At 38.5% G+C, this 20,092-nt stretch overlaps 1 protein-coding gene across 3 annotated transcripts in view; it reads left to right on the top strand.

The window, feature by feature from the left end:
- The window catches only part of CARS1 (cysteinyl-tRNA synthetase 1), a 50,133-nt gene extending 34,456 nt beyond the window's left edge, over positions 1-15,677 (top strand). For all 3 annotated transcript variants that reach the window (XM_027825400.3, XM_007062956.4, XM_037899653.2), the window contains 6 exons: positions 2,629-2,710; positions 10,700-10,780; positions 11,158-11,225; positions 12,722-12,781; positions 14,205-14,288; positions 15,347-15,677. In XM_027825400.3, coding sequence (XP_027681201.1) covers positions 2,629-2,710; positions 10,700-10,780; positions 11,158-11,225; positions 12,722-12,781; positions 14,205-14,288; positions 15,347-15,481 — 510 coding nt within the window. In that variant the 3' untranslated portion in view covers positions 15,482-15,677. The remainder of the gene's footprint in view (positions 1-2,628; positions 2,711-10,699; positions 10,781-11,157; positions 11,226-12,721; positions 12,782-14,204; positions 14,289-15,346) is intronic.
- The last annotated feature ends 4,415 nt before the right edge of the window (positions 15,678-20,092 follow it).

The following is a 20,092-nucleotide window of genomic DNA, read 5'->3' as shown; positions in this document are numbered from 1 at the left end:
ACTCATTACAAGTAACTACATGTATTAATATTATTTATACAAATAAAAACACAAAATTACACTGATTAGGACTCATTGAAGTGTACCAAAAACTAGCAGGGAGGCAGTTGGATTTTGATTTCAGTCTCACTTTCTGATCGCTTTGTAACCCATATAGTTAATTAATGGATAGTTAAGGGAACAACATTTATCTGGCTTCTATAGGCAGCCTTGTTCTGTTCATCTAGCAGTACTACTGCGGTGAGGTATTTCTGCTGAGAGCAATTAAGACACATCTTCTGGGGGATGCTGATGAAGTTCTGTCATGTAGGAGCAATCTTTGGCGGGGAATAGGAGAGTAACGCTCCAGAGTGAGGGGAGGCCAATGATTATGGTCTTTGTACTGGAGCAAAATCTAACCTGAAAAATGGCACTATATCTTTCAAGTGTTTTCCTTTAGCACGACATCTGATGACAGCATTTCGAAACATGGTCACATGAGACCATTCAGATTTAAGTGAAGTACATTTAGAAAAATATTTTCTGTTTCCTGTAAAGAATAGCAATGAAAACATTCACAGAATATTCTATCTTTTTATAGAATAACAAAACAAAACTACACCGCCCATTTTAACTCACCAAGAAAAAGAACTTCCTGTGTTGGAGTTGAGGCAAATGAATGAACACCCAGACTCTGTCTCTGTCTAGCTAGGTATTCATATGGTCCCCATTGCTGTAGCACTGAGTGCTATAGCAGTGGACTAAACAAACATTTACTAGGAGGTCTGTACCTTTTTCTCTTTTCCAAGACTGTATGGGAGAGAGGGCTGTGTGAAGAAAATGGTACTGTTCCATATCAGAAATCATGAATATTGGATTTCTAATTTAGGTCAGAATTAGCAAACACCATTATCTCAGATTCCAGCAGAAAAGCCAGGACCTTGTTAGTAATCTTTCATAGGTGAGATTAAAAATTTATTTTTTAAACAGTCCTCACAATGCTAAAAGCAAATGTGCCTTACAGAAGGACTGGCATTAGTGCGGAACAACAAACAAAGCCTTTCACTGTTAAATACCACCAAGGTTAGGAGGCATCAAAATGAGCTGATCTTGGAGGGAGTTTTAACATCTGTTTGTAAAATCCATGTAATTCTTTATATCTCTTTCTTTGTAAACAAACACTCTGGCAATTTTAAATATGAAAAATGAATGTCATCAGCCAAGCACATATGAACAAGCCTATAGTTTTGTTTTTTAAAGAAATAGACTTTCATTTCCAGCATCCATTACAGTATATTACTAATTATTTGATTTTTGACAGTGTCCTCCTTAAATTTGCTACTTTCCTTGAATCTTTTGGCAGCTTTTCTTCAAGGTTTTCTTCGTCTTAGTCTTCTTCTTCTTAGCAAAGTTATCCAGTTGAATGTCCAATTACTTCATTTGGGACCTGATCCATAGCCTCTTGAAGTCACTGGGAGTCTTTCCATTGATTTCAATGGGCTTTTGTTCAGGCCCACATTCTTCTTGTCCATGACTGAACATGAGGGGATGAGTAAAAACTGAAACAGGCACTCTCTCAACAAAGGCATAGTCTTTGTTTGAAAACTTTAAAAATGATGACTAGTATTGCAGTCTGAAAAACCCAGATTCTAGAAGACTTAGGTTTTCAAGTGAATTTAGTGATGTTGCGAGGTTCGCTACTCTGGAAACCAAACTCCTCCATCTGTATCCACAGAACAGAATACAGCAAAAGTAGTGGCAGTGCATGGTTCCCCATGCCACCCTGCTCATGTACCTCAAGCTAGCTTCAGTGAGAAAAAGATAATGAGAACAAGAGTGTTGTTCATTCTCTATGGCTTGCACCATTCTTGGTCTTTCTGCTGAGACTGCCAGCAGTTGTGATAGTGGTTTTTGTAGTGTGGATTCTTATTCATGAGGATCTGGACTGAGCCCATCAACTCATTTCATGTAGGCATTTCCACCTTTTAACTGGGTAGGAGCCCTAACACACAGATGTTGGGGATCCCCGAAGACCTTTTCCACTCATTTCCAAGAACTCCGTTCACCTCCAGTCTCTCACAGGTGCGGTGCTGTTGTGTGAACAGCAACAGTTCCTGTTCCCCAGACAAAGCACTGGTCTTCACTAGCCTTGCAAGCAGGAGTCTTCCTGTGTGTTTTTTTTTTTTTTTTTTTTTTTTGCAAGTGGTATTATCTGAGTTTATTTAACATTAGTTTATTGCCATAGCAGAGCCTAATGATGCAAATCATCTCTCTCTCCTTGGAGACACTGAAAGGAAATAAATACTGTACTGGTAACCGAAGGTTCAAGTTAAAACTTCAGCCCAAGTGTATAGTGAACATTGTGTGTGTGTGTGTGTCTCTTACAACAGTGATACAGAATGTTAAACATGAAATGCAGTTCCTCAACTGATTTAAATAGTCATAGCTCTGTTGAAATCAGTGGAACTATGTCAGTTTTCGCCAGTTGAGGATCTACCGTGAAGTTAGCTTCTACTTTATACTATATCCCTTTTACCTCCAGAGAAGAACAGAGCGGAGTTTGGCCCCATAAGTGCATACATATGAAACAGTTTTTGAATGGTTTGAATCTAAATTATTAACTAATCATAGAAATGTTTTGTTCTACAGCTTGAGTCTACAGTGATGCCATACCTACAAGTGTTGTCTGATTTCAGAGAAGGAGTGCGACAAATTGCCAGAGAAAAGAAAGGTAAGGGTTAACTTTTTTCAAACATTATTGTAACTGATTTCAAGAGGGGGGGAGAAAAAATTAAATGTCGTTTTTTGATTATCTGATTTACATAAATAGCGTCTCTGCTTTGAGAATAAAAATGGCATATTTATCTGTACCTATACACATTTCTCTGTGTATACAAAAGTAAACCAGAGTTAGTTTAAATCTTTAAATCTTTGCCAGGTGTCCTTTTAATTATGATTATCTTTTTCTGATGCTTCTAGATATGTTCATGTTAACCTGTTAAAGTATTCAGAATTTCCTATCATTGGGAGAGGGAACACAAGGAGTATGAATGTTTTGTTTCCTGTAGTGCCCATAGTGTGCTATTGATTGCAAACATAAAAGAAGATGTAGTTCCTGTCCTGAAGGGCGTGCACATTGTAAAAATTGTAAATTGTAATTATTCCTTTTATTGGAACCTTCAACCACTTTGAGTACAAACAGGCTGAGTTGTTTCTTCGTGGTTTGATAGCATAGTCTGATCACAAATCCCCAGATAGTATTTTGTGATCTCTTTGGAGTATTCATAGGGGAGTTTGCTGAAGGTTGTTGTGGACTTTTTTCTTCTCCTTGGAAGCTTTAATGCTGCTTCGTGATTTGGCAGCAGAGCTGTATTGTGTTACAAATGGTGTTCTATTAATCTCTCTTTGCTTTTGCTTGTTGATGAGCTCCTACTGGATTTCTTGTTGTTCTGCCTACTATTCCCCTTGGTTTCAGAGTAACAGCCGTGTTAGTCTGTATTCGCAAAAAAAAAAGGAGTACTTGTGGCACCTTAGAGACTAACCAATTTATTTGAGCATGAGCTTTCGTGAGCTACAGCGCACTTCATCGGATGCATTCTGTGGAAACTGCAGAAGACATTATATACACAGAGACCATGAAACAACACCTCCTCCCACCCCACTCTCCTGCTGGTAATAGCTTATCTAAAGTGATCATCAAGTTGGGCCATTTCCAGCACAAATCCAGGTTTTCTCACCCTCCGCCCCCCCCCCCCCCCACAAACTCACTCTCTTGCTGGTAATAGCCCATCCAAAGTGACCACTTTCATGGTCTCTGTGTATATAATGTCTTCTGCAGTTTCCACAGTATGCATCCGATGAAGTGAGCTGTAGCTCACGAAAGCTCATGCTCAAATAAATTGGTTAGTCTCTAAGGTGCCACAAGTACTCCTTTTCTTATTCCCCTTGGGTTTTTATGCATCTTCAACGTATATTTGATACTGATTTTCTTGAAACTAATGTCATGACTGAGAGAGAGTCAAAATAGGAAATATTGATTTTTTTTTTTTAAATAAAAAGCCTTTGATTGAGTAGATTTGATAATAGCTAGCAAGCAATTCTAATTCTGTTACCATATTGAAACGTACTAACCAGAACAAACAGAATAAAATATCTTACAAACACAAAAATGCTTCCAATGATGTGATCATTCAGATATAATCAACAAACTTATTTTGGCGTAGTTGATCTTACAAAATAGTCTTACTGGTTTCAAATTTTATGTATTCTAATTTTGATTTTTTTTAAAGTTCTTCAGCTCACAAGATGAGTGAGTGCCTTTTACTATTTAAAACATACATAAAATTTATTTTTTCTTTATGCAAAAAAACCTCAGCAGTTGAGATCAGCTGATTCACACTCTAATAGTTGAGATTTGAATATCTAGGGGCTGATGGTAGTATATTTTCAGGAGAAGAAACCCAGCTCTGGAACTCATTTACCCTGTTGATCCAACAGAACTCAGATTTGTTAATTTTATAGGGCTTCTGCCTGAAATAGAACTTTTAAAATGGTTTTGATTAGTGGTTGGGAATATTGCCTCTGATTTTATACTTTCTTTTTAATTAGGGTTGTTGTAAATTAAGGGGATGTCTTCTTTTTTTTATAGCCAATTGCTGGCAGGATAATGTTAAATATGAATAATGGTGTTTTAATTTTGTAAATGCACCCAGACTCTTATGTTAATAGGTATGAGTCTTTTATAAAACTAACTGTAAAAATAAATGTAACTTTTTTGCCAGTAAGGCAATCCACAAAGCATTCCACAACTCAGGCACCTGTAATCTGGGAATCTTGTCAGAGGACCAGAGGGAACTATAACAAAGTGTGTATTCAAACATTATTGAATAAACTCTGTCTTCAGCCAGAATGCCCTAATTGTAGGACATTCAAACATCATGTGAAAAAAAGTCTTTATCCATTTACAAGACTGGCAGACATCTGAATCGGAAACCTGCATTATTCATTCTTAGTAGAGTCTTGATTAATCTGTGAATGTTTCTATTGATGATGATAAATGGGGGAAAGAAAAATACCAATGGTATTTGCTAGGTGTACAGTGGGCAGAAATGACTCTAAATAAAATGCTTTTAATAATATCCAGGAAAAGTGGTGAGTTTTTAACTCATCCCATTGTGTCAAGTAACTTCACATCATGTGCCTTTAGGTTTTGTTTCAGTACTTGGGCAACTGCAAAGTTCCTGTATCTCTGCCTCTTAAAGCATACACTTTATAGCAGATTTTCTGATCTGTCACAGGCGTTCTTAATGCGAGAGAATAATTTTGTTAACGCTAAACATCCATTCAAATGTTTTCAAACACCATTGACTCTTTTTTTGCTTGTCCTCTATATTTCTAACTTCATTCTTACTTCTTGGATCCCCGCTAAGTCTATTACCTTACTGTAAAGTCTTCCATTACTGAAATCTTGGTATTAAGGAATCTGTCGCAGTGTTTTATTAGATGGTGGGTCTCTCCGTATTCTACAGCCAGAACAGAGTTGGGAGAACCTACTCCATTTTCCTAATATATCAGATGGACTAAAAGTAGAACTACGCCTCCATCTTTTTTACTGTGCATCCTCTGTCTTCACCATTGGCTATAATGTATATTGCTCATTTAATCTTTCAGGGTGACTTATGAATTAACCCTCTTTCTCCCCTCCCCTCCCCCCCCCCCCCACAAAAACAAACAAACAAACAAAAAACCAATTGATTTTACTAGTTCCTGCCCCCAGCTCTGTTTGGCTTCTGAAACCCACTACCTTGAAGTTCTCAGCGGATGTGAAGAATGGGCTAGGAGCATCCACAGAACTGTTGCCTGGCAGCTGGTTCACTCCTAATCAACAGTGTGCACCTGGGCAGTGTCACTGAGACCACACCAAATCTGGTTTTCCTATCCATTCCCTTCTGTGGACAACATCAATCTTTGGTGAGAGTGACAACTTACAGTTGGTGCAACTGAGATCCATAAACAAGTTCCCCACTGTCAGTTAAAGCCTCTTGCTGGGATGGTGCTAAGATAGAGAATTGGCACAGTTCAGCCCTAAGGCAGTGCATGAAGCCATTATGCTGACACTTCTAGAGGCACCAGTGGATAACCTTCTCTTATAAATTAAGAATTTCTCATGTATAAATTCCTCATTCTCCTCTACCCTGAAGAATTTCTCCTGCTTCTTATATTTAATTATTCATAGGTTCAGACTGGTAAATATTTATAACTCAAGCAGACACTGCTTTTGTTATACATTCAGTAGATCTATCATATTAATTCCATGCACGAGATATTATCAACACCTTCTAGTATTAACAGATAATGGGCTAAACTCATCTGTGGTTTCACTCGTTGACTTTGTTAGACTTACACCAAGGATGAATTTGACCGGCTGTGCCCACCTAGCCAGGATACAGAAAAACAAATAATTCACTGGAGATAGACTGCAGACTAAAGCAAACAGTTCTTCTTAAAATGGAACATTTTCATATGCACACAAAGGCCAGGGTTGATTCCAGCTCCTCAAGCAAAGAACGGATGAGACACAGGTTCATAACACCAAGCAAAGGCAAGGACTCTGATTCTAGTAGTTTAGACAGTGAGGAGGTGTGTATCTTCACTTATATGTGCCAGTGAATAACTGAAGAAAATAGACCTTCTAAAATAATAGCTTACATTATCCCAATTACATACTTTGATTCCCGTATCTAAGCCTCATAATTGATGCTGAAGACTTTCCCTGGTATGTGCAAGGTATTGAGAATTATCATCAAATGTTAGTGTTTCTTATACAACATATCCACCAAGAACTACTTGGAAGTGTTGTTTAGTATATTGAACCTACTGAAACATGGGTGCAAGAACAATTTACTGGGGGGGAAGAACCTACTTATTAAAAACTCATGATATAAGTTGACCCAAGTAATCTTGTCACCATCAGCCTCCTCTAAGAAAAAATACTTACTGTGAATCAAACAAGGATACTAAATTTGGATTGACAGCAACATAAATACATCCAGAAGCTCTAATGTCTGTATTTGCTCTTGGTGTGTGAACCACTTCTGTTGCTTCTCAAGTAACCAATGTATTTCCTCTTTTCATCACTTTCTTTTATTTCTGAGTAAATACATGCAGTTTTTTCCTCTCTTTACTTCTGTTTTTGCATGAGTAATAAATCTGAGACTCTGATTGCTTGTGATCATTAACATCCAATGGCACTTCTGCAAGAAAAGAGATGTTAGCCATCCTGTCCTAGCCAATTTCCAATTCAGCTAAGTCACATTCTCCTAAAATCAATCAGTGCTTCTGCAAGTGACTGACTTGGAGAAGGCTAGAGTGAAATGGATAATGAACAGAAAAGCACTTTGGGAAAGATTTTCCATAGAAATGGCCCGTGTCTTTATTTAGCATAGCTTTGAAAATGTGTGATATTGGAAGGATACCGGAAAATAGCTTCTCCACTGTCCTGTTGTGTGTAGGTGGGATAGATGTGATTCAGTAGGGCAGTGGTTCCTGATTTCACCTGTTAGAAAACCTCAGGCAACAGGCAGGTGGATTGGCACTTCCCTGCATACCCTCATGCCATGTCTTGGCAGAGTTCACAGGATTTAAGGCCAAAAAGGACCATTCTGATCATTTAGTCTGACCTTCTGCATAACACAGGATAGGAGTCCACCCAATAGTGTCTGCATCAAGCCCATACCTTCTGTTTGAGCCATTGTTTACCTTTAAAAAAGATAACCAGTCTTGATTTAAAGACTTCAAATGATGGAGAAGCTATCAAATCTCTAGATACATTGATCTAACGGTTAATTATCCTCACTGTTAAAAAATGTGCACTTTATTTCTACTCTGAATTTGTTTAGCTTCAGCTTCCTTGCTGTGTCCCTTCTAACTTCTGTCTATTTTCTCTTTTCCTCATCTCTCTCTCTTCCCCTCGTCCCCTTCTTTCTTGTGATGTCCTTTTCTTTACTTCTTCCAATTTTATTCACTTTTACTTTTTTTTCCTTGGGGGAAGTTTTAGTGTATTTTTCCCTTCCAGCTCATTCTGCCACTCACCAGCAGGCTACAAACTAATTGGGGCAGGAGGCATCTTTTGATAGCTTTCTGTTGCTGGCACACCTGATTTTGCAGCAGAGCTATGTTATGAGAGCGAAGACAAACACAATGCTTAGTGTGGCAGACCGCTTCCTATATCTACAGTACTGTACACAACCTACTCCTGTGGCTATTTTTATTAGGGGACCACACATCACAAGAGCAGAGAGGCTCAAGTATTTTCCTAGAGCATTAATCACAGCAATAAACTCACAAAGAGCAGTCAAGTGGCTCCAGGCAGGGTGCAGCTTTTCCAACTGCCTTGAACCCTTTCTTGTCCACTCCACTCTGCCCCGCACCATCTTAGATTAGGTTAGGAAATGCCATCCAGGTTAGGAAATGCTGCTTTAGGGAACACTGCTGTGAGAAATTCTGAAACCGCAATTCAGTATAGGAAATAGCTACTAAGAAATGCTACCATGAAATAAGGCCATGTTTTCATTCATTTAGCAATCAGCCTGAAAGAGAGAGTAGAGAGGAAACAGTAATAATGGAAAAAGGCACTTAAATATCTAGAGATTTTTAATACATAAAAAGCTAAAATAAAGCTCTGTGTAGTTGCATTCGTTCTGGTCAGCTCTGGTTTCTTTCAGTAGTGTTTGCACTTTCCTGTTTTGTGAGCCAAAATTAAAACTCAGGCAGTCCTGCCAGAAAAAACATGCTTTTAATCTAACCTCCAAAATATTGTGCTAGAAACTAAATGTCTATAAAGATTTGCTAAATATTTATCTGAATTAGTGATTCAATATTAAACATTAAGCTGCCTGTCTTTGAAATTTCTCTTCCCCCTTCATTGCTAGATTCTTCAGCAGGGTTTAGAGGATTTGACTAAGGCACCTGGAAGTGGACATTAGCGGAGCTTTAATATATGTTTGATTGGGCGGGGCTGGAGATTCAAAATATATTTGAACAAAAATGTTATTTCAAGCTCCAGCAATTAAGATTTCTTTATTAAAAATCTCTTAAATTAAAACTAAAGCATGTTAAATTATTTCCCCTGACGGACATGATCAACTGATAGCTACATAGGTGATGTGCTTCAAGTCTTTAGAACGTATATTACTGTTAACCCATCCTTTCTTGCTCACCTGTATATTTCATTCATCCATCTGTTGCGTCATGTCATTAATGTATAATGTAAACTCTTTGGGGTTGGGGCTGTCGTTTTATTGCATGTATGCTGCACCTAGTAAAACAGAGCCCCGATCCTTGATTGGGGCTTTGCTGCAATACAGATAATAATGGTATCAAACATTTAGGCAAAATATATCCTCAGTTTCACCATGTGTAGTTGAGTTAGCCCTCTGTGAAAGAGACTTACGGTCATGACATCCAGTTTTTTTACATAACTTGCAGTGATTTTTTAAATTATACTTATTAGTGACATCCTGGAAGATAACTAGATGTAGCTGGCAAAAAATAGTGAGTATAGTTTTTTGTGTATAAAATATTCAAATTATAGCTCCACTTTTACAAAATTGTTTAAATAGTTAATCAAGTGAAGGAAGAAATGGTTTTGATAATTTTAATGAGAAAGGAAACGAGGGGACATGACCAAAGTATATGCAGTACTGAAAGGTACAGAGGAAGTCTCTTGAGTTCTGAACTCAAGAGTAAGGAGACATTCAATGCAATTAAAAGATGGCAAATTCAAAACTAATAAAAGGATTATATTTTTTACACAATGAATAATTAGACTGTAGAACTCCTTGCCACAAGAAGTCATAGAGGCCAACAGTTTAGCAAGATTTAAAAAGGGACTGGGCAATTATATGGATATCCAGAAGATCTAAAGTCATTACAACATCATCATTTTGGAAAGGATATTAAACTTCATGCTTCAGAGCTTAAGTCAGTCTAACTATTAGAGACCTGGATGAGACCTAATGTGAGAGGGCAGACTTTTTCACATCTGACTACTGTGAGGTTCTTACATATTTCTCTGAAACATCTGGTTTTGGCCACTGTTTGAGACAGTATACTGGACTAGATGGACCTCAAATCTGTAGTATGGCAATTCCTAGGTTCGTTCTTAGAGGAACTATTCGGACACCAAAAGTTGCTATTTTTCATCCTTGTATGGAATGGTGAAGAAGTCATTAGTAGGGTGCTAAAGTACTTTTAATATACAAATTCACAAGGTACAAAAGGCTAACTTCACAAAATGTCTTTTCTTTAAATGCTGAGATGAGGAATTCTATTTAGGGCTAGAAATCGTGCATTGTAATGCCACATGATTGGAGGTCTGTTTAACAGCAACTGCGAGACTCTTGAGCCTCTGAGCAGTTACATCACAGAGCTGAGGTATCTTGTTGGTTTTTTGGAGTAGTAGCAGCATCTTGACAAATTCCAGGTCTATCTAGCAGAAGCATGCTTCTCTGTCTCACAGGGTCAAGAGATTACACTGAGCCAGAGGAAGAAAGAACTTGTAACCTTACTTACATCTATCACTTAAATAAACAAATAAATAAAAGAAACTGGTCTAACTGTAGTAATTTTTTACTTGCATTAAATTACTTGCAGCGTGGAAGAGAACTAAATTTTCATTTTAAACTAATATCAGAACTTCTAATTTTTCTGTGCCTTGTAGTAACTGAAGTACTGCAGTTGAGTGATGCTCTTCGGGATGACATTCTTCCTGAGCTTGGAGTTCGATTTGAAGATCATGAAGGTAACAAACTGTCTGTCTGTATTATAAATTGTAGCTGTTGCTAAAATTTGGTGAATTCTTTTCTTAAGATATTGCAAAATGTCAATATGATCAAGAATAATCAGGAATCCTTGTCAAACTTACTGAATGCACAGAGCTTTAACAGATTTAGTTTTTAAACTTTCAAAAGCATTCAGATAAAATGTACATTTGCATCTCCTTGTATGGTGCTTAGCTCCTCAGTCATTTCTAAATGGTCATTTTGGTGGCATTTGCATTTAACTTAGTAATACAATTTGAAAAGACTATTGCAGGATGTGTTTCAAGAAACGTTTGTGGTACCAGACATATAAGTGTTGGAACTGCTATGTGTTTATTTTTCTTTGTTGTTTCTCCAGGACTCCCAACTGTGGTGAAATTGGTGGACAGGGAGACCTTACTGAAAGAAAGAGAAGAAAAGAAAAAGGTTTTAAATTATTTTAATTCTTTCATGTTAAACTAGTTTGTGTATTATATTATTTTGCACATGTAAAGTAAAACACACATTCTTATTGACATTACATATTTCCTTGCTGATTTGTGAGAGAAATAGCAATTTTAACACAAACAAAATGGAAAATAGCACACCCAAATTGATAGCAAAACTCAAGTGGCAATGGAGAAAAGGAATTTGAGATAATTGCTTGAAAGTATGCTATGAGGGATTTAAATATCTTTTCAAGTTTCAAAAGGCTTTATACAATTATGATGTGCTGGGTATGATGTATTTATTTTTTTGTCTCCCTGGTAGAATAATGCCTATGAGTAAAGTATTCTTATTTATTTGTCAATACAAAACAAAGGTAAATATTTCCATACAGTTAGCAGTACTGATTTGACATCTGCTGATAAAAACAGAATGAAATTGCTAAGTCTTCATTAACGTAGCACTGAATGAGGCAGGATTCCTGTGGAAAAAATAGCATGTGATCATGTAATTAAAGACTGAATCATAATGCACACCCCCAAGGTGACTGAATTAATGCTGCACAGGAACCTTAATTCTAGGATTTCCTAACTTTTGAGTGTTTGACTTTGCAACCTTAATAGTCTTTTAATGTAATTTTTTGTGTATACGTTCTCTGTTTTAAAATAAAGTGAAAAAATGGCAATTCCATCATTTGGAGCCATACTGACTAAAGCTAGTTTGGAAAATTTTGTTGTGTTTTTTCCAGGGAAAATTTTTGACTCTTTGGCAAAAAATCAGAAACGGAAAGTTTAATATATTGATTAGGAAATGTCATAGTGCTGCATGGGAGTTGCATTTCAGGTCCTTGTGCTCTCATTCTTTTCTGTCTTCTGGGCTCTCTGGCTAGACTATACATCTCCCCTGCTGAAGTATGCTCAGTACTGAAAGAATCTTTGGAGAATTTAGCTGTCAGACTCTAACAAGTCTGAGCATGTGTAAACTGAGACTTTCCAGAGATTCATAACTTGGCCAAATTTGGACAGCTTTTTCCCATAGGAATAGCAAAAGGCTCATCCCTGTTACAAAGATGACCCTCCTCCCAAATTTCAAACCCTTTTTTCAAAGCATGGAGGAGCATGGCGCACTAGAGCGTCTCAATTACAATTGTAAGGATTATTTAATGTGGGCCTAATAATGTATTGATCCCTAATCTCTTTCTGAGTAATGGCTGAAACACTTCTGTTGAAACTTCCCAAAAATATTCCGGCTGAGGCAGACACCAGGCAGGGAAAATTTCAGTGTGAAGAGTTGGTTTGGCAAAGGTATAAGCAACTGAAAACAGGGTCTTATAATAGACGCATTGAGCAACAATAATTATAGGTGTCATTACCAGTTTTGTCTATAATCAGATATCTAAAACATAGAGCTACTTAGCTGACATTAGTAAGAAATAACCTACTGCAATGGTTTAATTTTGATTAAGTAATGCTGTTTTTCAATTTGACTTTTTATAGATTGAAGAGGAGAAAAAAAGAAAGAAAGAAGAAGCATATAGGAAAAAACAAGAACAGGAGGTAAATATTCAAATATCTTTTTAACATACATTAAAATGGGCATTATGTTTTTGAAGATGTGCGTTAATGGCTATATTCTTATTCAGGCAAAAATACACTGTGGGCTGAATTTTCAGTCCAGCCTCAGCTGGCCCTCCATTTTTAAATTGTTTTGTTTTTGTTTTTGGTGAGTGAAAATTAATGGGGTGGGCAGTTTTTTGTTCACAATTATTTGTGCCTACAAGTTAGGTCACTTAAATGTTCAAGTCTTTGTTCAGATTTTGTGGTAAGTTTTTTGTTTTGTTTTGTTTTGATGGTGCCATCAGAGGTGGTAAGTGCTTCTTAAAATACCTTGTAGCACATTTTTTAGTGCATAGCTGTGAGTAGGATACAGCATGCACAACAGTTTTACAGCTCTGGCAATTCAGGAACATTTAACTTAGAGAGGCTTCTGCCTGTGTCAATTATATTTTCTTCCCTCTCTTTATTATTGTATAGATATGCATGAAAACAGCATCTTTTTCCTTAAGAGTCCATCTGTTCCTGCTACTTATGCTTCACCTGAGTCTAATTTTCTGTGAAGACACATTCATCTCCATAGCATCTAATTGTGATTAGCACAAAGGCTTAAGACTCCAGGTGAGGAATAAGCACCAGGAGCCAGATGCTCTCTTGCAGAGCAAAGATCCTATTTCCATGCAAATTGCACTAGTAATGCAATACAGGAAAGTAAACCTTCAAAGTATGATCTACAGGGAAAATTGTCTTTAAATAGGATGTTTCCTTTTCATGAATCTCCAAACAGCTTTATCCATTCTTTTTAAAACTGTTTATGATTTCATTGCTTTTAATGATCTTGAGAGGCCACCATTTTCAATAAAACCAAAGTTTAATTTTCCTTTAATATGGTTTAGTTATTTTGGGTCCTGATCCTGCTATGACCTGCATGGAGCCCTATTCAAATCAATAGGATTTCTGCTTGGACATAGGGAAACATCTGCTTGGACATAGGGAAACATCTGCATTGCCAAATAGCTTACTTTTTATGTTTGTACCTAAAATACAACAAGAGCTCAAATTAAACAAAAAGTACATCTGGCTTCTGCACCACATAAGCTGACTATTTTGAGCTGTAGTAGGGTTGTTGTTTTTTTGTCTTAATTGGATTCTAACTGATTAACTGTTGCAACAAAGTACTAAATGAATTACTTATTCCCCCAGACAGGTATGTTCAAGATTCATATAGAGTTGTCCCTCACTGATGATTCCTTTCTCTCCACATAATGGAAAAGTGTGATGTGGGTCTCCTTGATTTGCAATTTAGATGTTCCGTGCATCAATTAATGTACAACCAGGGACAGCTTTTCAGAAAAGGACAAGTGACAGTGTAATTCGTTAGGATGCTAATTAACTGTAAAGTTGTAATGCATATTTTATATTGCAGGCAGCAAAACTGGCAAAGATGAAGATTCCACCACATGCAATGTTTAAATCAGAGCTTGACAAATACTCCAAGTTTGATGAAAACGTAAGAAGCATGAGGAAATTTTCTTTATGCCAATTGAAAAATAAGAACTTAATAACTGACTAAAATGCCTGATCATTTCCTCACTGAAGTCAATAGTGCATTACCAGTTAATTTGATGGGAGCAGGTTCATGTTCTTAAGTGTTCACTGAATTGTACAACATTGATGTCCTGTGTAAGGGTGTATGTAAGAGCCATAACTTTTAGGGGGTTTCCATAACATGGCCATCCTGCTACTGGGCAAGACTTCTATGACTTTTGGGATAGAAATCTTCTTAAAGATTAAATTGCAGAAACTTCCTGTTGGGAGGCAAAGATTGCGCACACACCCTGTCTCCCCCCTCCTCTCACTCCAAAACCTGACAGATTCAGGGGATCTGTTGGAGACCCAGACCATTTGCATGGAGACTGTGGGACTCTGTCCACTGTGCCTCCTCTCCCTCTCCCTGACAGCACAGCTCCATTGGACCATGCTAACAGGTTCTCTCTGTCCATTCCCTGGAGGGTGAAGGCTGGTGCTATCTGGGAAAGGTAACTGTATTACCTTTTCTGAGTAACAGCTGCTGGACCAGTACTAAACCAACATACATTGCCCCCCAGTCTCCTTCCCCAATGTGAACCCTTGAGTGCCCTCTGCAGGCGAGCAGGAATGGTGCTATGTAGGCAGCTGAGCCCCTGCCATGCAGAAGTGGTAATGAGCACATGGATGACCCTCTGTGCGCAAATCATGGGGAGATAAGATCTGGGCTGAAAAGAGCAGTCTCAGTATGACCTAGAATATTTTATTGCATTTGCTTTAAAATCTGGAGTTTAATAATAAGCTGATATGTCTTGAATAGTGGCCTAAAGCTCCTGATTTACACAAGCCCTCTACTATGGTGCTATGTTCATTCATTTAGAATGTTTTATATTAATTATGCTGTTACTCCCTTCTATCAGTAATGCATGATTCTGGTGGAAAGAGGTGATAAAATTTAGCCACGAATTTATCAGATTGACCAAAGTCAAACAAAGTATCTGGATGAAAATTTCTAAGATATTAGTGTTCTTAATATTCCAGGGATTTCCTACCCATGATACAGAAGGCAAAGAACTCAGCAAAGGACAAATGAAGAAACTGAAGAAACTTTATGAAGCACAGGAAAAACTTTACAAGGAGTATCTACAAATGGTTCAGAATGGAACTGGAAATTGAGAACAAAACCAGGACATTCTTCTTTTTTAAAATAAAGGCGAGAGCTGGGTTATTATAGGAACAGTAAAGAGCATATATTGATGCTCATATTGTGTTTACATGTTCTACTGTGGTCAAGCTAAAAATACTTGTTTACCTGGATTAATATATCATCAAGTTTAGAGTGTCAATAAAATTTTATTATTAAAAATAAAAAGAGCCTGTAGAATGTTTGTGTCACAATCATTATGTATTGAACACTTCTCTTGGGGAAGACAGTGTTCAGTCAAGAAACCTATGTGGATTTGCTGCTTGTTATAACTTCTTCAGGCCCCCGGGTAATTTCTCATGCATGTCGCTCTTTAGCCAACTAACATCCAGTGTAGCTTGTGCTTTGGAATAGTTAATGTGACAACAAGTAGAACTTACTGAGACCTACAGCAAAGCTAATCAATTTGTCCCACAGTAAGAACCATAAATATTTCTCAAATTATTTCAATGACATTACACAGGCAGAAAGTACCATAAATAGTTCAAGTAGGATGCATCTGTTGCAGTTTTTCAAAACCCCAAATATAGACAAATAAATCTGTGGTATAAGCAACAGTCATTTCCATAAGCTGGACTGTCACAGCCCTCACTTGGCCAAACAGAGCAAGAAGGTTCCTCCCTGCTTGGCCCAGCTCAGCTTTTGACTTCAGTCATGGAGATGAGTGCAGGGGCGAATCATCTGCTCTGAACTGTGGGTGGGGAGAGAATGGACAGGGCTAGACAGTGGGAAGAGGCCTGCTCTTCCTCGCCCACCCCTCACTGTCCAGAGGAACAAAGGTGCTCCACATAAGAGTGAAATAACTTAACCTCCTCTGAGCAAGATGGAAGCAAGGGAAAAATTGTGAATGTTAAAATTCACTGTCTGGACTGCTCCGAGAAAAGGAGTACTCCTTTCCTTTTTGCGGACACAGACCAACACAACTGCTACTCTGAAATCTGGTCTGCTCCTGGGACAGTGCAGTTTTGCACTCTACTGAACTAAAGACATCTAACATTAGAATTTGCAGTGTTTAAACAAACAGATGACTGAGTCTTTAAAGACCCAGCATGTTGTTTACTTTCAGTCCCGTGTTCCATCTTATGTGAATTCTATAGCTCAAGCAAGATGTTCAAAAGTGACTAGTGATTAGATGCCTCAATTTTTGGGTGCTCAACCTGAGACATCTTAAAGGGTTCCGATTTTCAGAGACTGAGAACTTAGCATTCTGAGAATGCAAATTTCAAGTTGTGTATGCCTGAATCACTGGACACTTCTAAAATCTTGTCCTTGGTGTCTGGCGATAATCTACATTGCAAGAGGGGTATATGTTAAAACATAACTACTTCAAATTCAGGTGACCTTAATAAAAAAGGTTTCAGAGTAGCAGCTGTGTTAGTCTGTATTCGCAAAAAGAAAAGGAGTACTTGTGGCACCTTAGAGACTAACAAATTTATTTGAGCATAAGCTTTTGTGAACTACAGCTCACTTCATCAGATGCATTCAGTGGAAAATACAATGGGGAGATTTACATACATAGAGATCATGAAACAATGGGTGTTACCATACACACTGTAAGGAGAGTGATCACTTAAGGTGAGCTATTACCGGATTGGGGGCGGGGGGGGACTGAAGTGTTCTCCAACTGGTTTTTGAATGTTATAATTCTTGACGTCTGATTTGTGTCCATTTGTTCTTTTACGTAGAGACTGTCCAGTTTGACCAATGTACATAGCAGAGAGGCATTGCTGGCACATGATGGCATATATCACATTGGTAGATGTGCAGGTGAACGAGCCTCTGATAGTGTGGCTGATGTGATTAGGCCCTATGATGGTGTCCACTGAATAGATATGTGGACACAGTTGGCAACGGGCTTTGTTGCAAGGATAGGTTCCTGGGTTAGTGGTTCTGTTGTGTGGTGTGTGGTTGCTGGTGAGTATTTGCTTCAGGTTGGGGGGCTGTCTGTAAGCAAGGACTGGCCTGTCTCCCAAGATCTGTGAGAGTGATGGGTCGTCTTCAGGATAGGTTGTAGATCCTTGATGATGTGTTGGAGAGGTTTTAGTTGGGGGCTGAAGGTGATGGCTAGTGGCATTCTGTTATTTTCTTTGTTGGGCCTGTCCTGTAATCAGGAGGTTTATTCCCCCTCCCCCACCGTTCCTCAGACATTCTTGTCAACTGCTGGAAATGGCCCACCTTGATTATCACTACAAAAGGTCGTCCCTCCTGTTCCCCCCCCCCCCCCCCCCGCTCTCCTGCTGGTAATAGCTCACCTTAAGTGATCACTCTCCTTACAATGTGTATGGTAACACCCATTGTTTCATGTTCTCTATGTATATAAATATCCCCACTGTATTTTCCACTGAATGCATCCGATGAAGTGAGCTATAGCTCATGACAGCTTATGCTCAAATAAATTTGTTAGTCTCTAAGGTGCCACAAGTCCTCCTTTTCTTAATAAAAAAGAAACTGCAGAATGGATGGCCTAAATAGAAAATTTAAATAGTGGTTTTCCTGTGGGACATTATCTAACTTACCAGAATGCCTAATGTCTAAACATTTAACAACAAGCAAAAAAAAGAAAGGGGGGGGCATTTAATATTGTTTGTCTAAAGCATTGTCACCTCAATGAACATTAAGGCCTTCCTTACTACCATTTGGTGGGCAACGAGAAACAAACATAAAATGCTTTCAAAAATAATGTTAAAGGGATAATGTTAGAGTACAGACGTTTCTAACAGTGTACACTGTTATAAGGACAATAGGTTTCTCAGCAAGATATGTTTAGCAATGCATGACACGGTGTCTCTCATCATGCTTATCTACATATGATAGAATAAATTTAAGGTAACCCCATACTCTCGTTGACATTTGTTTCCTGTGCATAAACTAGGCAACACCTGTTTAGATTCACCTTTTTTTGCTGGGAACCCCTAAAACCAGTTCTCTTGCTGGGCTTCTGCCATTGCTGCTGGAAACCTGTAAAACCCAGCACCCTTCACAAGCGATGACCCCATGATGATGGCTTAGGACCATTGCCTTGTATGGTAGAGATTAATTTTCTGGCAGCATGAATGATATGATGGTTGTAAACAGCAGCCAGTCACATAGAGCTTCTCAGCAAAATTTGACACAATGAACCATGCATAAGATAGTGTAGCAGTGACTAAGGGATGTTGCTGAAATGTCTGGCACTGCCTTTCAATAGTACAAGGCATTCCTAGAACATGGAATCAATCAATAATAGTGGACATGTGCCTCAAGATACTGGAAATTCAGCATCCCTCAAGCTATCCTGTAATCTATGTAATTTAACATAGGAGGTTTACCAAGATGATGTCTGAGCAGGAAGGAGCTCTCCTGAGATACACAGACGCAAATGTTCACGGTGAGCCTTCTGGCCCCAGTGCGGATGTGAGTGGTGAGGAGATGCCTGATCTTCCAGTTAGTCAGAGTGTAGGTGACCTGGCAGCTACTTCAGCATCCATATCTCCATCTCAAATGGATGTAACCATGCACATTCCTGAAGAAAAGTGTAGATCAGAGAAGAGTGTGGTGGAGGCGCAAGAAACAGCTGCTGCTGAGTTTAGTTCCTTAAGTCTAGATGATCCAGGACTGTAGCCTGAGGGACTTCCTTGTACTGCATGGGCCACAGCAAGTGAAAAACTTCATGTTCCCCAAAGACAATGAAAATAGAAGTTTCCATCCAACACTTTACTGGTGTGAAATCCCCAATGGTGACAAAGTGGAGAGGCCATGGCTTATGTACTCAAAAACCCAGAATGCTGCATCCTGTTTTTGTTGCAAACTCTTCCAATCTAATGTTCCAGCCACATTGGATTCTACAGGAACAAAGGACTGGAAAAATTTGGCTAGAAATCTGTCATGCCATGAGAAGGCAGCAAATCACCAGAGAGCATTCCATAGGTGAAGAGAGTCTGAGATGAGACTAAGGTTAAAGGCCACCATAGATGATCAGCATCAAGAGACGATTGCATCAGAGTGTTGCAGAGCAAAATGTTCTGAAAAGGCTCATTGCCATTGTGAGAATGCTTGCTACCCAAAACCTACCACTGCGTGGCACTTCAGATAAGCTCTATGTGCCAAACAATGGAAACTTCCTTAAAATTGTGGAGCTGATGGCTGAGTTTGATGCTGTACTCCAGGAGCATCTAAGAAGAGTCACCACCCAAGAAATGTACACACACCACTACCTTGGAAAAACAACTCAAAATGAGATCATACAGTTACTGGCAACAAAAGTCAAACAGAAGATGGTGGCAGATCTGAAGTCAGCAAGATATTACCTTGTTATTCTGGACTGCGCAACTGACATCAGCCATACGGAGTAGTGTGTATCATTTCATGGTGCATTTTGTAACAACAACAGAATCTAGTGAAAATGTCCCTGCAATGGTGACTGTCAGAGAGCATTTTCTAGAATTTATTGACACTGGTGATACTACAGGAGGTGGTATGACAAATGTGCTTCTTAAAAAGCTGGAAGATATGGGAATTGCAATAGCGGACATGAGAGGTCAGGGCTACAATAATGGTGCCACCATGAGAGGAAAGAACAGAGGAGTGCAGACATGGATCCGAGA

Source organism: Chelonia mydas, chromosome 6, assembly GCF_015237465.2.
Source record: "Chelonia mydas isolate rCheMyd1 chromosome 6, rCheMyd1.pri.v2, whole genome shotgun sequence".
Lineage (NCBI taxonomy): Eukaryota > Metazoa > Chordata > Testudines > Cheloniidae > Chelonia > Chelonia mydas.
This window is presented reverse-complemented; position numbering and strand designations above follow the sequence as displayed.